The sequence below is a fragment of the Seriola aureovittata genome, chromosome 13 (assembly GCF_021018895.1).
Source record: "Seriola aureovittata isolate HTS-2021-v1 ecotype China chromosome 13, ASM2101889v1, whole genome shotgun sequence".
In the NCBI taxonomy this organism is placed as follows: domain Eukaryota; kingdom Metazoa; phylum Chordata; class Actinopteri; order Carangiformes; family Carangidae; genus Seriola; species Seriola aureovittata.
Genome location: NC_079376.1, coordinates 24,271,350 through 24,294,586, shown reverse-complemented (window position 1 = coordinate 24,294,586; position 23,237 = coordinate 24,271,350). Strand labels below are relative to the sequence as shown.

The 23,237-nt window shown below is 40.7% G+C and overlaps 1 protein-coding gene across 1 annotated transcript in view; it reads right to left on the bottom strand.

The window, feature by feature from the left end:
* Positions 1-2,460: 2,460 nt before the first annotated feature.
* gabrr2a (gamma-aminobutyric acid type A receptor subunit rho2a) overlaps positions 2,461-23,237 on the bottom strand; it is a 76,091-nt gene continuing 55,314 nt past the window's right edge. The window contains exons 6-9 of the mRNA XM_056393736.1: positions 21,529-21,669; positions 20,103-20,255; positions 15,609-15,817; positions 2,461-6,669 (exon numbers count right to left, since the gene is read on the bottom strand). Coding sequence (XP_056249711.1) covers positions 6,334-6,669; positions 15,609-15,817; positions 20,103-20,255; positions 21,529-21,669 — 839 coding nt within the window. The 3' untranslated portion in view covers positions 2,461-6,333. The remainder of the gene's footprint in view (positions 6,670-15,608; positions 15,818-20,102; positions 20,256-21,528; positions 21,670-23,237) is intronic.

Genomic DNA, 23,237 nt, shown 5'->3' with positions numbered 1-23,237 from the left:
GATGTGCCTGGAGCTGACAGGGTTAATCAGCATCGTGTGAAGTCGTTTGCCAAAGGGTCAAGTGCCTTCATATCTGGTAATAACACACATGTCAAGTCATGTCAATAGATTTTATATTGTGGTTCAACTGGAGATAAACGTTAGGATTAACAATTGTAATTATTGAAATGACCAAGAAACAAACTGCCACTTTAAAAGATTCTCTTCTCCCACATCAACAGTTAATGGACTGTCAAAGAGTCGAACATGCAAGGCTCATGATAAGAAAATGTCAGGACGCTGAATGTGCAGGTGAATCTCAGCTGGGAGTGTAGGTGTGATGACTGTTGCTACTAAAGTCAGCTCGCCCACAAGCAGATCTGTTTGACAGCCATGTGTGTTCAGGTGATACATATTCATGAGCACGTGTGTGTGTGTCTTCTTGCGGCTCCGCTGTGTCTCCGCTGTGTCTCCACTGTGTCTCTGCTGTGTCTCTGCTGTGTCTCCGCTGTGTCTCCGCTGTGTCTCTGCTGTGTCTCCGCTGTGTCTCCGCTGTGTCTCCGCTGTGTCTCCGCTGTGTCTCCGTTGTGTCTCTGCTGTGTCTCCGTTGTGTCTCTGCTGTGTCTCCGCTGTGTCTCCGCTGTGTCTCTGCTGTGTCTCTGCTGTGTCTCCGCTGTGTCTCTGCTGTGTCTCCGCTGTGTCTCTGCTGTGTCTCCGCTGTGTCTCTGCTGTGTCTCCGTTGTGTCTCTGCTGTGTCTCCGCTGTGTCTCCGCTGTGTCTCCGCTGTGTCTCTGCTGCATGGTAAAGCAACATCACACCCTGTCAGCTCTCATCACAGAGCTGCTTGAGCCTCATTGGCTTTGGAAGTGGTGACTTCTTCTTCTCATGTTGGACATGCTTGCAGCTTTTTTTTTTTTTTTTACTCCCGTCTGGTAATTCATGCTTGTCCTTACACTCCTCACACCGATATGAAGCCTCTCTAGCGCCGTACATCATCTGCCTCCACCGTCAGGACTCCGATAACAGAAACACAAAATGATCCAAGAACCCATCAAGCGTTTTAACTCAGTGCCAGGTACCAGTATGTGTCTGTATGAAGCAGAGACTGAAGCTGCATCCGTTGGCTGTGTTCTCTATTACAGTTCAGATCAGTCTGTCTTCAGTGCTGCGTTGGATCACGCTTGTGGGTTCTTCCATAAGCACCTAGGATCCGACAAGAGACCCAAGTCTCAGGACTACAGTGTAGGAAAGTACCTAAGTACATCTACTCAAATACTGAAGTACAATTTTGAGGATGTTTACTTTAGTTGAGTATTTCCATTTCCTGCCACTCAAATAAACAGATCATGTGACTGCTAGGGTTTATTGCCTGTAGGACTTTGTTGGAATGATATCGCCACCTTCCCAGATGTCACAGCACATCAGAACATTTATTAAGTACCGTGCTGTAATTTAGATATAGTTTACTTTCTTTGAGTATTTCTGTTTGATACCATTTTAATCTTCTACTCCATTATAATTCAGAGGGAAATGTGCTTCTTTCCTGCACTACATTCATCTGATAGCTGTATTTCCTTGATACTCTTACTTCAGGAAAGATGATAAGCTCATGAAATACCATGCAATGTCAAAGATGGAAATAGTGATTTACAATCTTTTTAACATTGTTTACCTGAGGCCTTTAGCTGTTAGAAGTTTCACAAAAAAAAACAAAAAATGGAGTTGGATATCAGCAGGAGGATCAGTGCAGCGTCAGCAGGGAAGAGGGCGTTGTACCAGACCGTTGTGGTGAAGAGGAAGCTGAACCGGAAGGCAAAGCCCTCGATTCACCTGTTGATCTTTGTTCTGGCGCTCACCTCCGGTCTTGAGCTCTGGGTAGAGACTGAAAGAATGAGATCACAGATACAAGCAGCTGAAATGAGTTTCCTCCACAGGGTGTCTGGGCTCAGACTGCTCTCAGTTAATTCACTTATTTTTCACTGAAAACAAAGTGTCTGCTGCCATAAAATCAAAACAATGAACTGAAAGAGACCAAACAGCTGAGCTGAGCTGAGGGGAGCTGCAGAGTCGGCGATAACTGTGGGCTCATTACTGTAAGCTTTTCCTTTCACACGACACATTTGACGCATTGTTACTAATAAAACCCTGATTAGTGCGGCTTTAAGTGCGGGCATTAGATCAGTCAAACCCTAATTGTCCCAGAGCTCCGGGCCTCACCACATGCTGATCCTGTGGAGATGATTTGGAAAATGAGATAAAAGATTTTCATGTAGCTGTCGGCAGCTTGGCAGCCCTGATGAGCAAACCTGAAAACGCTGGATCTGAAATGCATTCTCCGCATCAGCCTCGGTGTGTGGCGAGTCTGCAAACAATGGAACAGCCTTTTTCCCCAGCACTCCACAGAAACAACTATTTATCAAATATTCATTTTGTCAGTTTAGCGTCCCGAGTGCCTTGCGCGTACTCTCTGAATCAAATGCATTCTTAGTCCATCATAATTATATTTAATGTTCCCCATAAATACATTGCAACATTCTTTAGTGTCAACAGCAACTCATGGATGTGTTACAGTGATGGGCCTACAGTACATTTCAACCACAGCCTTCATGTTCAACGAAATGGAAACAGCTTCCGAAAAGGTACAGGTTTTTATAAATCTGCATACTGTCACAGTGTGAATGAATAAAGCTTCACTGGAGACATCAAATGTGATCAGTTTTACCCAATTATCAATAAATGTATCATCAGATGATAGAATCTATCAAATGGCTGTATTTGTCTAAATTAGACATAGTGCAATTTGGTTGATCTATAAATGGCTACACTAATATACAAATCATGTTTTTTAAAGCTTATATATACATTGTTATAATACATTCTTTTAAACAACCAGTATGTTCCAAATGCCACTTTAATATGACATGACTTTAAGAATAAATTAAATGATAAACCATTTGTTTCCAAAGGGCATTTTTGGGCCTAAAAGAACTGTGTGCATCACCTTTTAACTTAAAACATGTACGACTCCAAAATATTACAATTTACAGGAATAATTTCACAAATTTTACCACCTCATGAAAACGTTATGGTGTACACCACCAGTCAAAAGGTTTAGAATGAACTTTCAGCAGCTCGGGAGCAAGTCATGTACATTTAAATAACAGCTGGAAGAACGGAGGTGTTCTAATTTTTTGACATTTCACTTTGGTAAAGTGCAGCGGTCCTGTGGTGCAAAACAAGATGCCAGAAAAACATGTCCAGACAGCTCGGGCGGCTCAGTTGACGCCCACCTCTATCACGCAGAGGGTCCGTGGTGATAGACAATACATTAAACATAAAGTGGAGTCCAAAAGTCTGACACCACTCTCCGATCTCATGACAGCATTACAGAAAACACATCATTTCAGAAAACATGAGAGGAGGTATTCTGCTGCTGCTGCTGTTGGTCTCATCCTTAATGCTGATTGAACTTCTTTCATTTTCATCAAATACTCAGCATAAATGGCCATGCATTATCAAAGGGAATAAATAAACAAACAGCTAAGTTTGGCAGTGAATAAAACTTTAAATACATCAAACATCCTGGCTACACTTTCAACGGGGACAGTTAATTAAACTGAAAGACACCCCTAACAGGCATTAACCCTGCTTTCTAAAAGTTTAGTTTCCTAAAATGCTGAAGTGTTTTATTAAGATTTTGTGTGTAAAATATCCTCTGTGAAATGTAATGTTTTCTGAAATTAAGTTTTTCCCCCTATTCCTTTTTCGTTTGGGCCACCACATTTAGACTCAGACCTCTGTCCCCATCTGAAGCTAGCCTCTGTTCCACTGGCCGAACTGTATTTTCTTATGGACACTTTCTGTTGTCAATCTTTCTAAGGGGAAAAATAATACAAATTATACAATAATACAAATTAGTATATAAAATATCAATGTACTGGTCAGTAAGACCTGAGCACCTTCTTGATGATTCATTAGAACAATGATTCGTTTGTTAGCCTCGTAATGAGATTCAGATTTTACCAGAACAGTACAGCAGCAGATACTCATGGCAAGACAACCTCAGTAATGTGTTTCAGCTTTTCAGAAATTAAAAAAAACAAACAATCCTGGTTCTCAGCGGAACATTATCACTTCTGAACGCACACACAGGTGAATTCACAAATGTACAAATGGCGAACAATCATAGTTTTTGTTGGTCTGGGGAGCTGTGTTCATCACCACTTTTTTTATCAGATTAAATTAGTAAAACAAAAAGACATCAAACATTAAATCAGCCATTACGAGCATGTTTTCACACTGTGAGAGGTGTGATTAACATTTCACCACGCATATTCATTTCTAAAAGAAGTTCCATTAGTCCAAGACGGACAAGAAGTTAGTTCGAGAGTCCCAAATCTGGAATAAACTTTTCTGTCAGGGAGCAGATGAACCGGTCTCTCTGAGATGATATTGAACGAATGGCTGCATTCATCAGTGCAGTTCATTAAGCTAGCTTCTGTTCATTTTCTTTGCTAACTGGGATAAATCACTACAGTGACCTCAGGAGAAAATGTCCCACTGGCCAACAAACCTCTTAGATATTATAAGTACTGCTCGTGTCCAACGCTTCTTATATCTATGTCACATGCTAAAGCAACTAGGACTAAGATTAAATGGCCCTTTGTGTAATCCACTGCTGTGTTGTACCACAAACGTTTACCAAGAGGACACTTTCTCAAAAAGTCATTGTAGTCTTGATACAGAACATCACAACAACATGACGACCAAATCAGTTATACAGTAGGATTTACATGTTAAAATAGTTCAGAAGTCAAGATTGGCCACAGCTGGTAATATTTTTAGGCCCGTTATCTCAAGATCATAAATGAGTTGTCAAATTTAGTCACGAGATCAACTTGAGGATAGTTATCCTAAGATGTCTAATTAAACTGTTATCTCTGTTATCACAATTTCATTATTTCATCCTAACATTTTTGTCTTAGTTTAAGCTATTTCTGCTCTATAATTTTTGCTGGAGTCCCTGTATAAGTGTGTTTCCATCCACTTGTTTTTGCACATTATCAGTTTGAGCAAAAAACGAAGTAAAAATTAGAAGCAACAAACTGCAATGGAAACAGACTCAGCAAATACATCTTGGAATATATTAAACATCAGATCCGTGTGGAGCAATGCAAATTAATACATGAAACAGAAATATCATTTTCCACATGGATTTCCATCTTTTGAGGTTTAACTGGCCTTCTTTTAATTATATCATCTTGTAGTCTTTTCTTCTGCAGTGGTTTAAAGTTCCCTAAGAGAATTAGCACCATCAGCTGTTTATCTAAATGTGCTTCAAGGGGTTATTTGTAAGTAAGAAAGGACATGATAGAGACAAGTGTTAACATTGGTGTTTCTTCCCACCCATGGAGACAGCTGTTGGTGAGTAAAGGAAAGAAGTTTGATGCTGAACTCACAACGTTTCTACTAGACTGATAAGTAAACAGCTGTTAATGCTAACGTTAGCTATGTAGCGAAAGCAAAACTTACAGATAACTCCTTTAATTCATATTCACATAACAGTAGTGGAGGGAAACATTATGGAAATTTGGTAAGCATACAAGCTAGCATGAGGATGTTAGCATCTTGTGTTAACGTTTAGCTCAAAGTACTAAATATACCCTCTCTGAGCTAAAAGTCTCTGATAATATCAATTTTGATATAACAGGCTTAAAAAATATGGTCAAAGTTTGTTCCCTTGATAAAATGAAACAGTAATTGCAGTTTATAACTCAGTCATGACCGATAGATAATGGGTCTAAAATCTTTATAATCATAGTGATTTCCATCTTTATGATTATTTCAAAGAAATATAATTACAGATACCTGTTAAGTGAGCAGTTTACAGCATGATCACACGCAAAAAAAAGTGTGCCATATCTTTATCCATCAATGTTACGTGTCAAATACAAAAAATGAGTGGGAATCATCTCAGGAAGAGTGGTGATGAGGACGGAGAACCTTTCAACGGCAGCTGAAGAAGAGAAAAAGACTGAGAGAATTAGCGTCAGTAGTTTAAAAACACTTTTTCGATGAACACTGTCTATGTTTTAGTTTAGAGCGTTACTGAACATTCAAATTGCTGCATGAGGGAAAAAAAATCAAATAGGAGTGCTCCAAACCGTCCTCAAGTCAGAACTCATCTTTTCAGACTCTTTTACTGTCCAAGGCCTTAAACCTAATGATCTACCAGCACCAGACGTACAGTACAACATGACTTATGATTTGTCCAGAAATATCCCATAGTGACGCAGCATTCATACTGTCTCTGTGTTAATCTCTCTTGCTTCAGTCCTGACTCAGGAGCGTCTCTCAGCAGTAGACGGACCAGTAGATAAGGTTGAAGAAGATGTACGAACCAGGGAAGATCATCCGGGAGTATTTGTCAATGGCGTGCGTGTTCTGGATGATGTTGAGGCCACGCAGGCTCTTCTTCTTCTTGGTGGTAGTGGACTCGCTGCTGACTGACAGGTGGACCACCATGTGTTCGGGTTTCTCTGGAACCTCATGCATCTCTTCGTGTTCCTCCTCGGGGACCATGGGCTCCTCGGTGTAGCCGGCCAGGCTGTTGGTGTCCGCCTCGCTGTAGGTGCCGTCTAACATGGTCATGGTTCGTGTCTGGGAGATACCACAGGTGCAGGGCAGCGACTGTGAGGGAAGAAATATGCAATATAATCATTATTATGGATGAGATTTTAAAGAAGTACAGGAAAATTTAGGGAGATTATCAGGCATCCCGTGCTTGAAGTAAGTCATCAAGACTCATCAATGTCTTTAGCAGATGGTTTGCTTTTGTAATCCATCCTCATACTTGTTTTTTCTCTGCTAATTTTGGGTTCTAATTATAGCAGTGATTGTTGGTTGCTCCAATACTTTATTCCAGGTAACATATAGGCAACAATATCGTGATATTTGGTATGAATATTCAATGTCCCTAGGGTATAAAACTGTCATGACCTGGGTTTCATTAACCACCATCAGGTCAACATTTCATCTTGACGAAAACCTTTGTCCATGACAAGGTATCTCAAACAATGAGGAGGATGAAGACCTATGAATATACTGTATACTGTTATTGTAAATGCCCTGGTCCTTCCTCCAGAACAGTTAAGCAGATGATATCAGTGATTGTTGATCTTGCTCCAACTATAGGCACAAATGCCATGTCACTTTCCCTAAGGGCAACTATGTTTAACTGAAACGACCACCTGGTCTATCAATGCACATCACCATTGGGTCAATAATTCTAATTGACCAATGTTCATAAACTACGGAGTTCATGTGTTCCTGTGAAACTTCCCTCCCAGAGGATGGAGTCCAGTGTCACTGTTGCCCCCCTAACCCTTCCTTTCCTTGCAACCTTTTAAAACCATTGTCACAGTTTACATACAGTATACCTATGTGTCCAGGTCAACCAGTGATTTATTCATCTGCTATAATTAGGACACACATGTGTACTGTGGGAGGAAGCTGGAGTACCTGGAGTGAACCAAGGAAAACATGCAAACTCCACACGGCAGGTTCAAATCCAGAAACTGCTGTGAGGCAACAGTGCTAACCACTGCACCACCATGCCGCTCCTTTTCTTTTTATATAATTGTTCGGGTCCTCCAACCTCTTCAGGGGGATCCCTACCTCCTGGTTGGGAACCACTATGTCCAGGACTGCCGTGACGCTGATTAAGCACATTCATGCTCCCCTGAGGATGAACGCTTTTACATGACTTTTACTCTAGTGCCCCCCTCAGGACAAAACATCCTGTCGTGTAATACAGACACACTCTCCGAGGTCATTCCGTCGGCTGTGGGATACACAATAGCTGAGATGGTCAGAGTTTCAACAAGAATAGTTTTGTGATATCAGTGTGTTGGTGAATTACAATATGGCATAAATGGTCAAAGTCATACGATGATAGTCAGATTAGCGCAATCAACTTTTTCACTGTTATTCATCAAATCTGAAAAAATAAATCGCATGTGTGAACGAACACAAACAACCCACTGTGCCAGTGTAAATGAGATAAGCAGAATATTGTACAAATAAAACAAAACGTTGTTGAAGTGAAACATCCTCTGATGCTGAGCTGGGGCAGATCATCAGTGATGTCACCTGGGCTCATCAGCTGTTTCCAGTATCATACACAGCTGACCAGACACCCCCAGCTGGGGCTGATCAGACCTCATGTTCTGCCCTACCTGTCTTCCATAACAACAAAGCTCCAACACTTCATTCTGTGTGTTTGGAGTCGTATCAGTGACTGTTCTTTATTTCAGGGTTGGGTTTTTCAGCGTACTTGAAGAAGTTACTCCATTTAGAGCCTCGTCCGTCTCCCTGTGTTCCCTGAGTTCCCAGCGTAACAACATCCAGCACCACTTTGACATGCTGACAGTTTCTCTCCACTGAATCCATATTCCTAGCATCACCATTCGGGTTAAACACCCGGCCACGACGCGGTGGCTCGTGGCTTTCGACGTAAGCTTCCAACTTAGAGAGGGAGAGAGCGGTTGTGCGTTTGGAGCAGCTTCACCCTGTCAATCTCCATTGTCTAAATCCAGGTTTTACCAGTGCCAATTCAGCGTGAACCTCTGGAATGTCTGATGGGGGCCATGTAGACTCCTTAGAAGGAGGGGCTGGTGGTGGGTGCCAAATCAGCACTTTATTCCTCCGCTGTTTTAGCTTCATTTACGCAAATCCTCATTTGTTCTGCACTTCCTCCTCCACCAACTGCGGTTTCATTCATGGGTATAGATTGAAGTGTGGACAGTAGGGACACGTCCCTCCCAATGTCAAAGTGTTGCTGAACTGTCCCTAACAATATTTTTACCCATCTCAAACCATCTTCCCATTTTAACTCCCCTCTGCGTCACCGGCAGGATCTATGCAGCAACTATGAGCTGCCAGGTTTGTGGGTTTTCAGCAAAATGTCGGTTATTATTATAAAGAGTAAACGACTGGGATATGGGGGATACTCGACTATGATCTGGCAACCCTCAAACTGCATTAGCATTGTTGACCTGTGGCAGCCTGGCAGCAGCAGTCATGGAGTTGGGGATGAATCTGAAAATGTGTAGTTTAAAGGTTTCAAATGTCACAAAATGTAAAACTTCTTCGCTAGACAAAAAGAACATCAATTGATATTATATTTAAATTTCAGTGGTTAGGTGTTAGCTCATTTCCCATCCATTAGTTATAATAATATAATATTTACTATTTAATGCCTGCCCCCTCTATGAGTGGATCGAGGGCACAGTTCTTACTGCATGTGAATCATTATGACATAAACCATTATTCATAAAGTAAATTAGCCACAGCTTGTCCAGCTAATTTGTTTGTTAATGAGAGGCATCATTTTATTCTGAAAATCCTGTCAGCAACACATTTAAAGATGAGATTGAGCATTGCTGTGACTCTGTCATGACACTCTTGAGTTATGTTTCACAAATCAACAAAATGAAAAGACAGAGGTAGAGAATCTCATTGGAACACAGCTCACAGCAGACAGATTACTCAGAGCTGCTCACCAACTTTTATTTTTTCGTAACATTTTCTTGAAAATCTATTGATAAGATAGATATTAAGATAGATATTAAAAATATAAAATCACACAAGTCCAGTTTCATGCGAGTTCTATCAGCAAACACGTATTTATTTCAAAAAATCTTTCTCCGGAGTCAGGCCCCTTGTGTGTGTATGTGTGCATGAGAATGAATGAGAATAAAGAGCTAGAGAACAAGTTAACAAAAACCATGCGCACGCCATTTTCCCGCACATAAATTGTGCATCTCACACATTCCTCTGACCGTGCGTACACACCGTTTTCCAAAGCGATCAAAGTTACAGTGAAGTGAAAATACAAAATAATAATGTAATAATGTAATTTAACATAAAATCAAACCAACTTCAATGAGTGGAGTGTTTGTGCTCAGTGTTTCCTTCAGCATCATTAAAATCCTATTTATTGTGAGTCATTCTGTAACTGTTTCATACTATTTTAATATTTACTAATCACAGTGTTAGAGCCTCATTAAGACTCTCTAGTCCCAATAAATGAAGTTCAAAGTAAAACAGGACTTTACATTAGAGGACTTTACTAAAGTAAACTGATGATGTTTTTATCTCAGTTTCACAATCTGTGAAATTGTTCTTCTGTCTCGTCTTTCTTCTCTGTGTATGATCACAGTGTTTTTTTTTATACAAGCTGATTGATTAAGGGAGAGTCTTCATCTATTTTTAGCTAATTGTGAGAGTGGAAATGAGGCTTGTGCACATGCGCCCAATTTCTCACAGAGTGACATTTTATAAAGTGGAACCGTGTATGAATATTTCTGGTTTTGTAAGTGTACATAGCTTTAGTCATGAACATCTGGCCCCTGGTCTGGGCCTGTCCAGGTCCACCCTCGGATACGTACCTGCTCCACATGTTTGTCAACCACAAAAAAAAAGATATGATCTGATGCCAGCCTCATCTTTTAAAACTTCCACTTCACTTGGTTTTTATTAACTCAGGGACGCACATTCATTCATCACAAAACAGTATTTGTTGCTTTATAAACCTTTTTCTGCTCTAACAGAGAGTCGCAGCCCAGACAAAGTTCAGCTTGCTGTTCATGAATAATTCAAAGCTTCTAAGTGATGTTTTTGCAGATTTTTGATCCATTAAAATGAATTCTAAACACAGACGAAGCATTTCAGGAGCAGCTAGTGCGCAGTCAGTGTAATGAGTGTGTTCACTCCCTGCAGCACAGACGACAGAAAGTGGATCAGTGGACATTGACATGAGTGATGGTGCAGACCTTCTGTTGTGTTCTCTAATGTTGATATACTGACATCCCCACATAACCCACTCATTATTCTACACGACTCTGCTAAAATGAACATGTTGAAGCTCATTATGTTTCAGGGTTGACGCTACTTCCTGCTGAATGCTGAGACTTGTTGCTCACACAAAGGTAATGCATGATGTCTGATCCGATGGCGGACGTCACTTGATGCTGACTGAGAGACAGGACCCCGTGCAGCATCTTGACACCTGGGCTGGGAGCCACATACTTGCTGATGTTTTTTTTATCCTGTTATCTCAAGATAACAAAGATAACGCGATATGATCAGGAGAAAATGATTTTGACTGAACTTCGTACACTAAGTCGCAGTAACGCTCCTCCTTAGCAACGATCCTCAGTAACTCGTTTGCTGACGAGGACTGATGTGAAAAGACATTTCTGCCCTTGATTGAAATCTTCTCTGATGTTGATCAATGTGTCGTGCTGACATTTTTCACATCACAACACAAGACCATCTGTATACTGGCTCGGGACATCAGATTTCTGATTAACGTAGCCATTATAATGAGAGAACAAGCCTCGTTAGCTCCAGATAACAGGATAATTATCTAAACAATTGTTTTCTAAAAGAAAGATTTGTGAGTATGAGCTTTTCTCAGATTCCTTAGAAATGAAATCTGCACCCTGTCTCCTGAAAATGTACAGCTAAAATGCAACAGCAAATATCTTTTGTAGGACACGTATATGCAACCTGATATACACTGTATATATGTATATAGTTGTAAATATATGTATATGTTGATACTGAACCTATCAGTAAAATGTTGACAGACAACAGCACCAGAATATCTGATCCTGCAGAGCAATCTCCGCCTGTAGTGACTCCAGCTTTATTAAACTTTCAACATGGTTCTGCTCAGACTCTCACAGCACCAGGTTCAGGTTCAAGATCCTGGTCTCTTGTTTTGTACGTCCTTCATTCACCTCAACCACCTCCTGATGACGCCGCTGCTGCTGATAAAGGTGCTGCTTCATTCATTCGCAAAACACGTTTCCTCTGATCATGATCCAGCCACAGATTAAGGTTTCTTACAAAACGTATTTGCTGTTGAAGTTCACTTGTATAGAGAAGTCAATTCTAGGAGCCAGGGTTGTGTGTTCGAGCCACTAACCTGTCACAGACTAACATCTGGTTGGCCCCGTTACTGAAGACTCCAGCTGATACACACACACACTGATTAAAACAAGGTGATGTGTGTTGATACGCTCCTTCTGTTTCTCTGTTTCTACCCACACACTCTTAAATTCTTCTTTTCTGATTCTCAGTGTCAGCTGTTTACAGATAAACACTGATCATGTTCAGTGAACTCTGTCACGTCTCCAAGCTTAAGATGAACCTCTACAGCCGTGTAACCAGGTCACTACATCTAAGCAAAGCCTGACCTGTGAATGATTTCTGCACAGCAGTAGTGATGAAACACAGAAAAACTCAGACCTTCAGCCGTCACTTAGCAAAACTGATACAACTGATGATATACAAGTATAAAAACCCAGAGAGTGACAGTGAGGGAAGATGAAATGGCTGTTTTATTATTTTAATACAAACTGTAGAGGTCCGGTCATCAGCTGATCACTCGCTCAGTCATGTGTTTGTCTCACGATATCGATTGTGCCATTAGAAATGAATGAGCTCTTGTTATTGGTTGAAAAAGCCTCTGCTCTCCTCATCAAGACCAGCGCCGGGTCTGGATCTCGTTCCTTGTTCTATAGAAAGGTCAGTCTGACTCTGGGTTGTTGGGAATGATTTTGTCTCTCTCTTTTGTTTGATCTTCAGGTCGATCAGTGTCTGTGTTTTTTCTTCCTGTGACATTATTTTGAAGGTCCCGCAGAGATGCTGATAACCTGTTGACTGTTTCTACGGAAACGACAGGCTGCACTCTGTCCAGGCAGTTCCTCTTTAAAGAAAAGGAAAGTGATGATACCTCAGAGATGGCTCCAGTCTCTCTCTCTCTCTCTCTCTCTCTGCAGATAACAGTTCACAGTCAGTGCCTTTTTGATTCTGGGTGGATTTGAGAGACTTAATCCTGATCACTTCCCTTATTTTTGAAAATATATGAACTTTGTTTAAGCACATGCACTCATTGGAACTGAGGCTTTTTGTTTTATTTGTGTATTTGTTGATGTGTTGTTTCTAAGCTTTGAAAAGGGAGAGACAGGTAAGTTTGAGGGAGAACTGGTGTCTGCCTCCAAGTCTGTTTGATTGGTTTGATTACAGCTCTGAGTGAGTGAGTTGGGTCTTCACTGTTCTGTGATCAGAGGCCAGGAGCTGGTCCTGATCCATATCTCACAAACCCCTCTTCCTCTTCCTCCTCCTCTCCTGTCAGACTGGTGTGTGTGTGTGTGTGTGTGCGCTACATACTTGCTCATGTTTCTGTGTGTGCACTTGTCGCTCTGCTGTGTGTCTTGTGTGTGTCTGGGGCAGATGACAGCTGGGTTTTTTGTTGGTGCAACACTGATTCTGTCATTATTGGACTATAGGTAAAATAACTTTTTATTTCAGGGTTAGTTGGACTGACTTCTGCAGGAATGAGCCTTAAAACCAGAAATCACATAGCTGCATAAGTCTCTTTGCTTTTTGAATGGGTTTTTGGTTGGAATGAACTAAAATGACATGATTATGACCAAGTTACAACCTATATTTCTCTGTGTCCCATGACACAGCAGCACAGATGACTCCTTGTTGATGAGGTCACAGGATCAAATCTTTTCACGACACCTTGCTGTGATCATGAGAGTTTGACACCATTTGGCCACAAAGTGGCTCCTTTGAAAAATCTCAATGGGACGTTCAAAATAATGTTGTAGCTTTTCTGCTGAAGCACTGGACAGACACAGAAAGAAAAGCACAGAGACATAGGCTTGTTCAACCAATAACAAGAGCTCATTCATTTCTAATAACACAATCAAAATCATAAGAGAAAACAAACTGACACGACTTAATGGTCAGCTAATGATTTAACATCAACAGTTTGTTGTTAAAGTGATAAAACAACCGTTTCATCTTCTCTAACTGTCACACTGGCCTCACCGACACACACAAGTAAAAACGAACTATTGTATTTATCGCTGTGAGTCTAATGAGACGTGGAGAAAGAAACTGACTCAGGACGACAAGGTGTAAAGTCAACAAGTCCTCCAACCTAAAGTCATTTGTCCCCACCCTCAGACACCACCCATAGGAGTGTACCAGAGACCTGGTACACACAGTGATCTCATCTTCATCGTTATGGTAACCACAATAAATGTGGTTGCAGTTGTGGATTAGTCGTGGTTTAGTTTAGAACGTGGGTTGAAACGTCTTGGTTAGGTTCAGGAATACATGCTGGTTTGAGTTGAAATAAGTAACTTGTGGTTGTCGTCATGGTTACAATTATAAATGTGATTGAAATTGTGGAACAAAACAAACAACACTGACTATGGCTTTGAAACGGGAAACAAACAGTGGTTTCCTGTGTTTCCATCCACCACCTCCTCTAAACAGGGGCGTTGTAGCTTCTTATACTACATCACCTGACTTCCTGCGTCTGCTGCTAGAGGCCATCCGACAATAAAACGTGACTATGGGTCATAATGAACTGCTGCACAGACGAACTGTGGGCTTGTTTCTACACAGGAGGACGGTTAAAGCCCCAGAGAACAGAGTTAACTGCAAAATTACAACTGAAGTGTAATGATTTAACCTTCATTTTAACCTGACCACCTGACCACTCCATCCACCTGCTGAACACTGATGTCCACCTCGCATACTGACCCAGTCTGGCTCTGTGAACAGCGGACTCTATAGGAAACAGGTAAAAATCAAACTCAATTCACATTCGAGGCCACGAACCACAGACAGCACTCTGATGTCCCAGTGAGCAGTGGTCAGTTGTCTGCCAAATCAAGATGCTGGTCGCTGCTACAGCAGTGTCTTGGTGTGTGGGAATTTGCAGTCAGTTCTGTGACAGCTCCAGTTCCTGCATCCAGTGATCCAGATCTACCTTCTGATTCCCTCTCAAGAACCCCGTTAGACGAAAATGTTTCATACCTTACAGAATTCTGCACATACACTACACAGTCAAGATCAAAACTGCAAATACACTGTTGCCCATAAAGTTGGAATATTTTGTTTTCAGACACAATCCTCTGTTTATTCCTATTTAAACGCATCAGTAATCGCTTTTGACCAGGTGCAATGATTATATTATGTGTCCCAATTACCCAGGTGAAATGAAATAAATCACACTGTCACAATCATTTAATGGAAAGAGATAACAAATATTTTATTCCAACTTTATGAGCAACAGTGTATTCTATGATTTTATATTCTTACTTGATAATTTGATTTGATTTGTTTCCCTGATTTCTCCAGCGTGTTTTAATGATATGTTTTCTTCTGTCTCCCTGTTTCGCTGCTCTGCAACCATTTGCTTTATGGGGACATATACATTGATTGATTGATTGAATTGTACTGACCTAAGTTACAGAGTTAAGAGGCTGTAGGTCAGTGTTCTGCATGAGACACTTAAGCCTCTTTGATTTGATTTTTAAAGCACCTTTGGTGAGGTTTTTTAGGTAAGTGTTAGCAGCAGCTAATCTGCCTACGTACACATAGCATAGCATCATGTTTGTGTACACCAAATTAATGTTAGGTCTCATAGCTCTGGTCAGGTCTCCTCCAGCAGTAGGGAAATGATGCCTCTTATTATTTCAATTGCACATCAGTTTGCCTTTTCATTCACAACACCGAACAGCAGAAACACACACCTGAGACCGCGCCCTTTCTCTCATCTTGCGCTCTCGGCGGTCCTGGACGGTGGACAGGTAGTTGACGGCAGCGTACTCTAACACAGACAAGAAGACAAAGACGAAGCTGACCCAGAGGTAAATGTCCACGGCCTTGATGTAGGACACCCTGGGCATGGACGCGTTCACACCGGTGATGATGGTGGACATGGTCAGCACTGTGGTGATGCCTGCAAACAGGAAACACAACGCTGTGGTTAAACTACAGTAACCTGCACAACGCTGTGGTTAAACTACAGCAACCTGCACTACGCTGTGGTTAAACTACAGTAACCTGCACTACGCTGTGGTTAAACTACAGTAACCTGCACAATGCTGTGGTTAAACTACAGTAACCTGCACAATGCTGTGGTTAAACTACAGCAACCTGCACAACGCTGTGGTTAAACTACAGTAACCTGCACAATGCTGTGGTTAAACTACAGCAACCTGCACAACGCTGTGGTTAAACTATAGTTAACTAGATAACGCTGTGGTTAAACTACAGTAACCTGCACAACACTGTGGTTAACAAGTAAACTACATTAGCTGTGGTTAAACTACAGTAACCTGCACAATGCTGTGGTTAAACTACGGCAACCTGCACAATGCTGTGGTTAAACTACAGCAACCTGCACAACGCTGTGGTTAAACTATAGTTAACTAGATAACGCTGTGGTTAAACTACAGTAACCTGCACAACACTGTGGTTAACAAGTAAACTACATTAGCTGTGGTTAAACTACAGTAACCTGCACAATGCTGTGGTTAAACTACGGCAACCTGCACAATGCTGTGGTTAAACTACAGTAACCTGCACAACACTGTGGTTAACAAGTAAACTACATTAGCTGTAGTTAAACTACAAAAAATTACATAATGCTGTGGTCAAACTACAGTAACCTGAACAAAGCTATGATTAAACTATAGTAATCTGAACAACGCTGTGGTGAAATTACAGAAAACTACATAACGCTGTGGTTAAACTACAGAAAACTACACAACACTGTGGTTAAAAAACAGTAACCTTAACAGCGCTGTGGTTAAACTACAATAAACTGCAGGTTGAAAATGTGTTTGTCTATTATTTACTTAGGCTTTATAGACACACTGTAGCGCTGCACTGAATCAGGGACCTGAGGCAGTGCTGGGCTGCTGAAGCTGTAGGAGGTGAAAGCAATAACATGACCACTTATACAATATGATGCAATGTGGTCCAATAGCCCTGCAATGTACTGTCCTGAAAAAGCTGCAGCAGTCAGAGATCTACAGGTGGGGAGGGGTCATAGGAGGTGGAGGAAATATACCACAGTGTAGAAATCAAGTCATGCATTTACATTTTACCTCAAATAACTACAGCAAGAGTACTTGTTATTGGATTCTAGATAATTATTGTTACATTAATCACTTTTGTGCTGCAGCAGGTAAACTTGTGGACAATTATAAATACTGTAGTTTGGTCTGTAATAATAAATCACACTTTATTTGTTTTTATCTAATCTAATACAATACATGTAGTGTAGTAGAAAGTAATACAAGTTGAAAGCTCCAGTGGACCATGTGTGAAGTTAAATGATTCGATTTAGGGTCAAGAATGAATCTTTATGCTCAGATTTAAGATGATTACAGTGCGTCATGTTTGTCGACACAGGTTTACATTCAGCTCGAAGAAAAATACTCGACACTTGTGGCGTCATCCTCTTGGAGCATATTAGATTTCATGTGGAGATGATATTCCACTTCTCGGGGTGAAATGTAAACAACCTCACCACAGTGCCAAACGCATCATGCAAGTCGTGCAGGATCATATTGCAGCAGTCTGTTTTTAACAGCAACACTGGAAGAGGAATAAGATACAGTATCAGGCTCTGGATACACACACAGCGCTTGTTAGTGAGGTATATTTGTTGACTGTAAGAATTTAGAAGATCACCAGACTTCTCCTTTACAGGTTTGAATCAGTCAGTGTGCTGCAGCCTTTCAACAGACAGCAGCAGAAACTCTTAGAAACAGAACTCCAGTCGTTTTTTTTAATCTAATTCTGCCTCCACACAGTCAGTGACAGTCTATGTGTGACATAATACAGAGACATTTAAGGTCTCTTCCATACACCCACACTGTGTGGGAACTTGAAGCTGTCCATCATGGATTATTCAGTTATAAACCATTAATAGGACTTAATGATAAAAACTTCTAGGATGCCAGACTCTTTCACATCTTCACTGATGAAGGTTAATGGGTCACCAGTTATGTCAATAATCTCAAGTAAAGATCATAAATTCATTTTGGTTGAGAAGCGTCCTGAAGGTCAGGTGTCAGGGGTCATGTTCAGTCAGTTAAAGAGGAAGTGACATGTTGGAGGAGGATGAACACCAGAGCTTTTCACATTGATGGTTTATAAATAATCTGTGAAGCCGTTAGTTGCAGCTCAGAAACTCCTCATAAGAAAGTGGAACTGGAAAAGTGTTTTTACTCTACAACTTCCACACTCACGAGGTTGAAATGTGCTTTATTCAGGTTACTGGAGAAACCAGGCTGTGTGTGTGTGTGTGTGTGTGTGTGTGTGTTTTCCTGACAGTGCAATAGACATAGGTTACTTCTGTCAGATACACTTTAATTCACTTTGAACTGAATTATTTTCAGTACCACGAATCATCTCTATATATGATGATCTATTGGCATCTATATATCCCATCCTGCACTGCTGTACCTGTGATATTTCACCTTTTATGCAGGGAAATTTCTCTGAGGAAATTAGGTTTCTTTTTTAACACCTTGACTTTGTTTTTCATGTTAAATCACATTATTGCAGAAAGATGATACTATATGTAAAAGAAGTGAAGAAAATCAGTGGAGCTGTTTTTGCTTCAGTTTTTACTGTGAATTCATTTGGTGATAATTTGGAGCAGTTATATATATATATATATATATATATATATATATATACATGTCTGTCTATCTGTCCTTGACTATGATTACATTCTGTATTGTCACGCTGCACCATTAACACTGCAGCAGTTAAACCCTTTGTATCAAATGACAAATCCCATACTCATCATTGTTCTCTGTGCCACACTGTGGGTTGGACCTCTCTACAGTCAGCAAGAAACAGTCATCTCATATTATTTATTCATAATACTCTACTGTTAAAGCTTCCATACGACCTCAAATCTTTTCACAGAAGACGATCCAGCCACTACTGAACCCACGATATCCCTCATGTTCACACTAAAGTTGGCAGAACTGCTTTCAGGTTATATGCACAATATAAATGGAATGAACTGCAAACTGCCCTCAAACTAGAGTCTTACGTATATTTCCCCTTGGAGATTTTAAATCTTTATTATTTGATGTATTGTATGGCTATTATAAATGTTTTTGTTGATTCTTTGCTTCTTGTGTTGTGTAGCTCTACTGTCTTTGTTGTTGATCGTCTCTCGTGACTCCCTCTTCTCAGGTCTGTCTCTTGAAAAAGAGATTTTAAATTCAATAAGACCTTCTGATTAAATAAAGATTAAATTAATAATAATAATTATAATAATGATATATAATTGTACAAAACTAGAGTTGTTCCAGTACCAGTATCAGAAAAGCCAGTTTGTGAGTCTATGCACCAATCTGACCCAATGTTTTAAAAAAAAGTGAACTTCATAGTTTCACACCTGAAGTCTATTCTTCTTCATCACTCTAAAATGGAGCAAATTGCACTGTGCAGCCGCTGGCAGCTACTGTTATAGAGCAGTGCAGGCAAAATGTTACACCGGAAAGTCCCACCAGTAAACCAACATGCTCAAGCTTTTAATCTGAAGGGGCAGCACTCGTCTTACAACTAGAGTAGGAAGTGTTATTTATTCCTAGATTTATTCTTTTATGACTGACTGTCAAATGATGACATTCATGTATCTGTTCATGTTTTACAAAGGGTTTAACCTGTGCCATGCCAAACAACAACAATAGTAATCATAGCCCATGCATATCTATGTATATATAACTGTTAAAATATTATTTTAATGCAACGATATCGGATCAGTAATCCATATCAGTCGATACTCAAGGAAAAACAGTGTTGGAACATCCCTATATATGTGTTCACAGAGAAGAAGAGAACCAGCACACACTCTGTAGTTGAGGAATAACAACCTGTCAGAGGGTTTTGTAAAATCATCCCATCATATCATCTGAATGTAATAAGAGCAATGAGACGAGCCGTGAGAGGACCTCAGCGAGAAACCAGACGTCTGCATGACAAGTGCTGCAACAGCCTCAACACAGAAAATAAATCAGAAGAAAAGTAAGAGTGGTGGAGTGTGGGAGGTTTGTGTATTCACACATGCATGTGTGTGTTCCCAGCTGGTGGAGCCATGTCACAGCCAGCTTTCATCATTTCACACAGAAAGATTTTCCTCAGGCACAATCTCTTCAAAGGACATTTCAAATGGGTTGTGTTTTTTTTTTTTTTTTTTTTTTTTTTTTTACCCAGGGAGACTCTGGCCGGCACAGCCCGGCGGTCGATCCAGAACGACACCCATGAAAGCATCACCATGAGGGTGGCGGGAAAGTACGTCTGCAGCAAGAAAAAGAAGATGTGGCGTCGCAACGTGAAGTTGATGTAGAGACGATTGTACCAGCCTGTGAACACAGCGGGACAGAAGCTGGTTTAGACTCGGGTTACACAATACGCTGTTAATATTTTACATCATAATTTATTAGCAGACACAGAGTACGTAAATTCCTTACTATTAGTATAGTATATGATTCAGGTGTTTAAACACGTGATCCAGGTAATGAAGAAACAAAGTCCTTTAGTCCATAAGAGAAACTGCATGGAGCAAAGTCTGTGACCTAAACTATCAAACTCTACATCAGGTTTCTAATCCACTATAACGTGGACGGAACATAATCAAAAACTAATTTAATAAATTTCCTTTGTTACTGATCGGCTCTGTGTCCCACAGTCACATATTATACGTCTGTGTGGTTATTTTATATATAACACATCATATGTCGGCTATTTCAGAGGTCAAGCAAACATTCACTCTCAACATGGATTATTATATATGATATTATATTATATACATGGATTATATATATATTATATGGATATTTGGACATTATGACTAAATGTGGTACTGTCAGTCCAATATTGTAAGATATTGTAAGAATTGTGAGTTTTCTGAATTTGTCCTTCTTACCTATCAGGTTAAGCCCAAATATAATACTGTATTATCTGGATTTTTTTTTTATAATACATAATTGTATTGTTGTATTTTATGTTTCAGGTTTAAGGGATGCTGCCACAGAACAACAGTTCAAAGTTTTATTTGTCACAAAACAAGTTTAGATATTCTGAAAAATATTACATGAGGTGGGAAATATTTGCGATGTTCCACCCACTGCTGTGTGGCAGTCCTGTGTTTTGTCGAACCCTCCGTTCACCCCGACCTCCTCCTAATGCAGACTTTGCTCCTGTCTCCTCTATCGATCCTCCCCCACTCCCTCCCTCCCTCCCCACCTCCTCTCCCCCACCAAGCACCCTCAAACTAGATCACTCAAATACAATCTAGTCATGTTTTTAAAGCCTTCAAAGCTGTGCCACTTGTCTTCCATATAACTGGCACAAAACCTCAAATTCAATTTTTATTTTGAAGCACTCACCCCAACGGTTGAGCTACAGGATTTACTATTTATTTTCAATTTAGGCAATTTCAGTCCTCTACGGTGGAAATGTCGCAGAGTCATTAACATCTGTCTGTCCCTGTTTTCCCCCTCTATCTACGCTCAGTGACTGTGGCCTGTCCTTGAAAGAACACGTGATTCATTTGCCACTCAAATCATGATGTTGTACACAAGAGCAATGTATAGCATTATGAATGATTTCATCTCAAGTAACAGGTGTGCGTACCTGTGCTGCTGTAGAAGGCCAGGCGAGACGTGGTGTGGAACTTCTGGATCAGGAACTGTGATAAGGAGATGCGGTCGTCAGTGCTGAGGGACTCGTCGCCGCTCTTCCAGTACAGCATCAGGTCTTCATCTGTGTAGGCGTCTGCCAGACATCACACAGAGTCATGATCAACACAGCTTCGAATCAAGAGCGTGATCCAGATACACAGAAACGCAGAAGACAGAAATTTGGGACTGACCAACAAACAACTGACAACAAAGAGGCTATTTATGTAAGGGACTTTAAAATACTCTTTGGACCACAATAAGACTTTCTCGTTTTTTCATACCTTTGTGTTTTTCCAAAAAAATGACCTTGAATTTTTCCTTATCTTATAGATAAAAACACTGTAAACCATAATAAAGAAGGAAATCTTCAACACAGAAAGTTGCACACATTTTATTTGTCTGGATTGTCGTAGGGGTGATTTGAAGTTTGTATCTTTATCTGTTCATGAGATACGCTCATTCTCTGGAACAGTAGTTATGGGCGTTTTTTATCTGCTCCTTGAAAAATCAGCTCCAAATCCTCTGCTGCACTAAATATCTGACTGCTCACATCCTGCTGTCTGTTTCTGTCACTTCAATAAACTTAGAACAACTTCTCTTCACGCCGATCTCATTTAATCTGGGTGTACAGCCAAGGCAGGCCAAACCTCGGAATCAGACACTCTGATTGGCTGTGACAGGTCCCACTGGAGCCGATAGGAGGAATATTGAGTGACGTGACTCTAAGCGTGACTGGCAAAGAATCCGGGTGAGAATCGATCCATAAACACACAGACAGAAAGCAGGAATGTGCCCGACAAACTCTAAAATATTTCATAACTTTGAATGTTAGTGTCTGGATCAAAGTCAGTGACTCACACGCACGAACAGGTGGTTGATAAAAACAGTTCTATAGTTTAAGGAGAAAAAAACGGCCCGTCTCTAGCAGAAACAGTTGAGGAGTAATGACGCTCTAAAGACAACGTGAAATTTGGAAGCATATACCTCCCACAGGCTTAAGCGATAGTTGAAGTGACGGCTACGACGCCCGTATACATTCCAACACTTTCGCATAGTAGTGGAAGATTGCTAAGCAACATTTGGCTCTAATGGCTACTTCACTTCTTCCAGAAACCGAGGTCGCTCTGAACATTGCTACAATATGTCTCTTAAAAGGACCTTAGAGTTCTTCATATTTACTTTAGGGACAATCCATCTGTTACTTCAGCACCACGGACAGCGTCATGGGTTCATCAACATGCAGCACAGTCAGGTTGAGGGCTGGTTGATTAAGGATTCTAAACTAAACTTTCTAGAAGCCCTGAGCAGGTCTGAACATTTGGAGGCTTTGTAGAAAAACTTCTATCTTTAGTTAGTCTCTGAATTGTGTCTGGTTGCAACCCCAAGTGGCCTAATGTCTTTCCCCTAACTGTTGATGTTAGAAGCGTTTCACAGTTCACGGTTGGGTAATGAAACAGCAGAGCGGGCATCTTTCATCTGAAATGTATGGGGACGCTTTGTGAATGGCCCCTGGTGTGTGCCGGGCCCTTCCTCTGAATGTCTTTGATGCCTCAAAAATAAAAAATTGAACTGTAGTCCCTCTCACTCATTCAGTCTCTGTTCAGGTACAGCCCACCCCTCCTTCCCCTGATGGCTCAGGTGTGTCACCTGAAAACACCTCAG